We start from the raw sequence: 6,000 nt of genomic DNA, 5'->3' as shown, positions 1-6,000 counted from the left end.
TAAGTCCAGGTCCAGGGCGATTGGGCATGATTCCGGACTTATATATTTTATATATAAAATAGTACATATATGTAATGTATTATATTAAATGGCATATAATATACATATAATTTTATTTTATACAATATATAATATAAAATATTGTATGTAATACATATTATAATATTTAAAAATAAAATAAATAATATAATGTAAAATAACATATATATACATTTAATGTCATATATGTAATTTATAAGTATATATGTAACATATAACATATATACGTATATGTATATTAAAATGGCATATATATAATTTTATACAATATATAATATAAAATATTATATATATAACATATATTGTAATATATTTAAATATAATATGATATAACATAAAATCACATATATACATTATATACAAAATACTTATATTTTTTTTAAGAGTATAAAATACATATATTTAAACATATGCGGACGGAGCCGGGCTTGAAGTATTAGGCCAAGGCCTGTTCTTCAAATTTGCGAGCCGGCCTGATCGTAAAACTTAGGCCCAACCCTGGAATTTCCCGGCGGGGATGCTACATAGATGCCGCTTTCCTCTGGACTATGCCACCTCTACCTGCCATTCCCTAAACTACCCCTCGCACTTTCAGAATCGACTATCTTCCCCTGCTGTAGTCTCTAGTGACAGTCATCCTTCGTTCCTTTAAAGGAGTCCAAAGTAGAAAGATTGAAATCTCGCCTAGGGCTCGTTTCTCTTTCATCGCTGGTCCAGTCCTAGGTACACTTCTTTGTCGTCAATATTCTGAAAATCCAAAGGAAAAGGGCAAAATGTTTGTAAGTCTGACATGTTCAACGAAATCTTTGGTTGTTGGTTGCAGACAAATGGCTGCCATTTCAGTCCATCAATTCGCTCAATGCATCACTTGCCATGCCTGGAGTCCTGATCACACAAGTAAGCTTCCGAATTTTCTTCTGTATCACTCGAGTCGAGCAAGAACGATTTGGATTAGCTCTTGCAACCAAATTGGATGGAATAACCAGAATGTTTGCTCCTTTTAAATCTTTCTGTTATAACCATATTGCTCTTAATTCGGATCCGATCATTCAGTTCTACGTGGATCTCGTGCGTCTGAAATCGTTTTTGTTACTTTGTGAGGAAATAATACAAAACATGTAAAAAGAAAATGAAAATCTTATGATTGTCTATCAAACGTATTGGAATGCTACCTTCTGGACAATGAGGGATATTTGGCTTGTCTCCCTACTTCTCACATTTTGAGTTTGTTGCCGTTTAACTTATTTAGTTAGATTTTTCAGATAATCAATTTAAGAAACTATGGTCATATTGTTGTTTAATTTTTATCAGTAACAATTTTTTCGTCGTTAATTTTGAAATACAATTTCCATAGATCTCAATTACTAGAATAAGGACCACGGGGTGCCTGGGCCTGGTAGGCAGACTCCTTTACAAGATATAGCCTCTAGGAAAAGAAGGAAGATCTTGGATCATCTTACTCGTTGGTGTTTAATCTCTAGCAATATCATGGTCTGTCAAGTTGGTTGATCTTGGAATTCAATGGAATAAGAGGTTTACTTTTGATATCAAAGATTTCCCCTCATCCTGCCACAATCTCTCTCTCATGGATATCCTTCACTAACTTGTAGGAACTCTGACAGTCTAAGGTCTTTGATAAAAGGAATGAGATAAGCTTTTACATAATTGCCTTAGCTAACCTGTTCACTATATGCCAAGATAATAAACCATCATTGTTCCTTCAAATTCTTGAGAATCCTGGGTTGCATAGAGGACTGCCTTCAACGCTAAGCTTGATGGTTTTTACTTGGGGTGCCCTTGGCAGAACATGTCTTGCTTTGAAGGGTGCAGATCTGGTCTGTCCAAACTACTTTCTAAAGAGCGCCTTTCTTGTAGCTCCTGTAAACATATCCAATGTCTGTAGCAATGGAAATTTTGATGATAAACCACAGAATTTGCTTATCCATTGGTACTGATCATATGTTTTCTCTGTCTTTAAAAAAGGAAATAAAATATGGAATATAATAAAAAAGAAAAGTGAGCCATTTTTTTCTATTAAAATATTAAAAAACCATTATAACCCCTGAAGTCTTGATGTGATTGTCCTTTCATCAATAAAATAATATTTCTTACAAACTTGATTCAAACAGAGAGAGAGGGTGGATCTGGTGGATAGAGAAAGGTAGATAGACAGCAGGACATGTATTAAGTTATAATTTAAAATATAACAAACAGATTGAAAAGAAGAGAGGCAAACTCTCAACAGTCTATCAAAAGATACAGCTAGTCATTATGACCACTGAACCACAGCCATGTGAGATGCAAGACCAAGCAAAAAAACACAAAAAATCTGCGCATGTGGTGTCACCGTGTGGAAACCATACTTTGAGAGCCCAGGCTATCCACATTTCACCATTTTGTATTAATATGCATATACAAGATGAATACACTACCTTAACTTCTGTTCAAAAAAATTTTACATTGTATGTAATTTGTTTCAGTCCATTTATTTAAGACCTATTCTAAGGTTTTTTTTTTTATCAATAACAGTAACTTTTATTAAGAAATAAGATGGAAAATTACAACCAGAATGGAGAGGTAAAAAGTCTTAACCCTCCCTGTCACAACTGAAAAAACAGATTACAGGAGAGCCCAAAAGAAATTTGCTCTTCCCACCCCCTGTTTAGCCAAAGGTTCTGCCATAGAGTTAGCACTCCTCTGGGCCCATTGAATCCTTATATGCATGTTTTGAGTTAACTGATTAATTTTCTTTTTTCCATTTGAAAACTTCCACAGGCTGGACTCTTCCTTCTGCAACCATCTAACAGTCAGCCGAGAGTCACCTTCCACCAGCAAATTACTGATTTTCAACTGCTTAGCTCTTTTAATCCCTTCTAGAGCTGCCAAGATTTCATCTCTCAGTGAATCCCCCAACCTATAGGTCTCCTGAAAATACCACCTATGCCTGAAGGGCCCGGATTTCCTTCACTGCTTCCACCAAAGTTCAATTTGATGAAACCCGAATCTGGTGGAGTCCAAGCTGGACTAAGAGCAGTAGACATGGGAGCTGACTGAGCCACTTCTTCCCAATTTCTTATAATGTCTCCTACTGAATAGGCTTCAAAGAGCTTCAAAGACTTGATCCAATGAGCCACCTTAACGTATATTAATTCAATGACGGCTTCCTTGCTTTTTTCTTTTTCATGAAATATTCTTTGATTTCTTTCCTCCCAAACCGTCCAACAAACAACATCTCTAACACATCTCCACAAGATTTTACCTTTCTAAGGTGTTTCTCCATATATTGAATTTTACATTCAATCATTTTTTAGTTTCATCAATTAATACTATGTCATCAGCAAACAACATGCACCAAATGTGTTTAATCAATCCATCCATTATTAATTCTATTATTTAATATTTAAATAGTATTACCTCATTAATTATAAAAACAATAAGCAATATTGTAGGGCAGTGAACAACACTTTTTCTTTTCCTCTTTGGTTGCTTTGATGGGAGGGGGTCTTGCTACCTTTATTACATTATATTAGTAATGCCTTTTTGATCTGTTGCTGATAAAAAAAGCTTATATAATATTATTTTATTCTTTTCCTCTTATATCTTGTGCTAAGAGTTATCTATTATTTATTTGTCCATGCTCGTTGTTATCTATTCTGATTATCATGTCACCTCATATCAGGCCATTGTTTTCTAGTATAAATGATGATTTCAACATTCAGCATTGCTGGTTGTATTCCTATTTCTTTCTATTTTGGTTCTATGATTTATTTGTCTAAATATTCATAAATAAAAGATGACTCATTGTAGGTTCCTCTTAACATTTTTGTCCATCATAGTTTTTACGAAGTTTATAATGGATTGGCATTTCCTTTGTAGTGGTTGCACTTTGTCCCAACAATAATGAAGTTCACATCTATAGATATTCACTTGACAAGTGGGAAAAAATACATGTTCTTCAAAAGGTATGTCACTCAAATGTTTGTGCTGGTGATATAGGTAGATTTGACTTTCAGTAAAACTGACCTTGAATCTAATTTTGTTTTCTCTTCACTTTGAGTTGTGGAATTAGTATTAAAAATTTGGCTTCCTTTTATACTGGCATTCTTCATGAACATCTATGGCTATCTATGTTTCAGCATCAACTATAGTTTAAAATCTTGAAAAGTCAAGTTGATCCAGATTTTTGCAGAATGGTTCATTCAGGAAGTTAAATAGATTGAATTCTATGTGTCAATGAGCATTCTTATCATGGCTCAAGTTGGCACCTATTAAAAATGGTTTGTCTAGTAGCAGGTGAGAGATGGGGGCTTATTGGAAGGTTCTTTGGTCATTTGTGAGGTTTCATGCTTTCACTCAAATGGAGTGACAGAACTCAAGTCTCCACTTTGGGTGTAACTGCTTTAGGTGGTATGGAGGATGGTGCTATGGAGAAAAGCAGATAACACTTCAATGGAAATGATCTATTTGGAAAACAAACCAAAGTTAGAAATGGATCAAGTGTTTGAGGCTGATCATAACTCAAAGATAGAATTAGAACTCAAACAAATTGGTAAAAGAATGATGACCATTTTTTTAGGATCCACTGAGCAACTGGATATTTTCTGAATTTGATGAATATGACTGTTTAGAATAAGAAATGGAAAAAAGGCATGTGAAGAATACAGAAGAAAAATTTTCCATTTTTCTCTTCTTCTTCATTCCAATTTTTTTTTTCCTTTTTCTTTTTACTGGAATTGAGCATTAGAAGATGAATGACATGGTTTAGTCTTTTTCTGATGCATTGGGATATTTTTTTGAGTTCTTGAGATGATGGTAGGTAAAGAGGCCATTACTTGGTTTAATGGTAAAATCTTGGGCTGACAAGTATAAGAATGCAGGTGGTTTGATTGTGTTAGTGGCCACTTCATGCAAAGGATGAAGGTTGGCCATATGGCTCACTGAGAAACTGAACCAATAACAAAATAAAATAAAATATCAATTGTTATTGGAGTTCTTTTTTTATTTCTGCTGCTAGAGTTCCGTTAGTCTAGAGTGTTGTCAGCATGTTCTTTTCTTTGTTTAATTATTTTGTTATTAGGGTGTGCCGCCAGGGGTATGATTGTAATTTTCTTTTCCTTTATTTACTTCATGTTATTATAAATAAGAAGCGGCACCACCAGCCCAACCTTTTGACTCTCAAACACTGTTCTTCCTCTTCTCTTTTCTCTTCTCTTCTCTCCTCCCCTCTCTCCTTTCTCTCTTCTAGAAAGAAAACATGGTATCAGAGCACAATTCTGGGTGGTAGGAGTCTTCTTTCTCCTTTGAATCACATTCATTCCACCTAGTTTTCTGATTTCTTGGACATTGAAGGCAAGAAACCCTAATCGGATTGGTCAGAACCACCTGTTGTTTTTTTCTGGGTTCTTGGTCGTAGAACCAAGGTAGTCCTAGTGGGAGGGGCCGATGTTGTGAAGGCTCTTTTTCCTTTGGTCGATGTTGTGAAGACTTGTCCTTTGGATTTGCACCATCGTACAGGTGCTATACAGGGGTGTGTGATCCCCTTTGTCACAGGTGTGTGCTGTGATTTGGCATGTGTAGTGTGTAGTCCAATGGTGACTAAAATTTAAATTTCTGGACTGTTTCTAGACTGTTTAATTGCTGCTAGTGGATTTCAGCAGTGTTTTTCTTTATTTCTGGACTGTTTAGTTGCTGCCAGTGGATTTCAGCAGTGTGTTCGTTATTTCAAAAGCAGAATTTTTGGTGTTTAGTTCCCTAATTGTGACTGAGAGGTGGTAGTTGAGTGGGGACTGGTCTTGTGCACTTGTGGTTCGGGTTTTGTCTTGTAGATTTTGTTTCTCTCAATGGTGAATGATGATTCTGCCTCATCTAGAGTTACATCAACCCATAGTAGAGCTGGTATAGGAGTTGAAAATATGATGTTTCTTATGCCAATTACCCCTTTAAATGGCCTGAGCTACTTGG

General features: G+C 35.3%; 1 protein-coding gene across 1 annotated transcript in view; it reads left to right on the top strand.

Moving 5' to 3' along the window:
- The first annotated feature begins 463 nt into the window (after positions 1-463).
- The window catches only part of LOC148867106 (actin-related protein 2/3 complex subunit 1A-like), a 34,483-nt gene continuing 28,946 nt past the window's right edge, over positions 464-6,000 (top strand). Inside the window, exons 1-3 of the mRNA XM_088979476.1 lie at positions 464-762; positions 863-936; positions 3,916-4,001. Of these exons, the coding sequence (XP_088835602.1) occupies positions 867-936; positions 3,916-4,001 (156 nt within the window). The 5' untranslated portion in view covers positions 464-762; positions 863-866. The remainder of the gene's footprint in view (positions 763-862; positions 937-3,915; positions 4,002-6,000) is intronic.

Source organism: Nelumbo lutea, chromosome 3 (assembly GCF_056320005.1).
Source record: "Nelumbo lutea isolate HS-2025 chromosome 3, American lotus-T2T, whole genome shotgun sequence".
Taxonomy (NCBI): Eukaryota; Viridiplantae; Streptophyta; class Magnoliopsida; order Proteales; family Nelumbonaceae; genus Nelumbo; species Nelumbo lutea.
The sequence above is the reverse complement of the archived record's forward strand: the minus strand, read 5'-3'. Positions and strand labels throughout refer to the sequence as shown.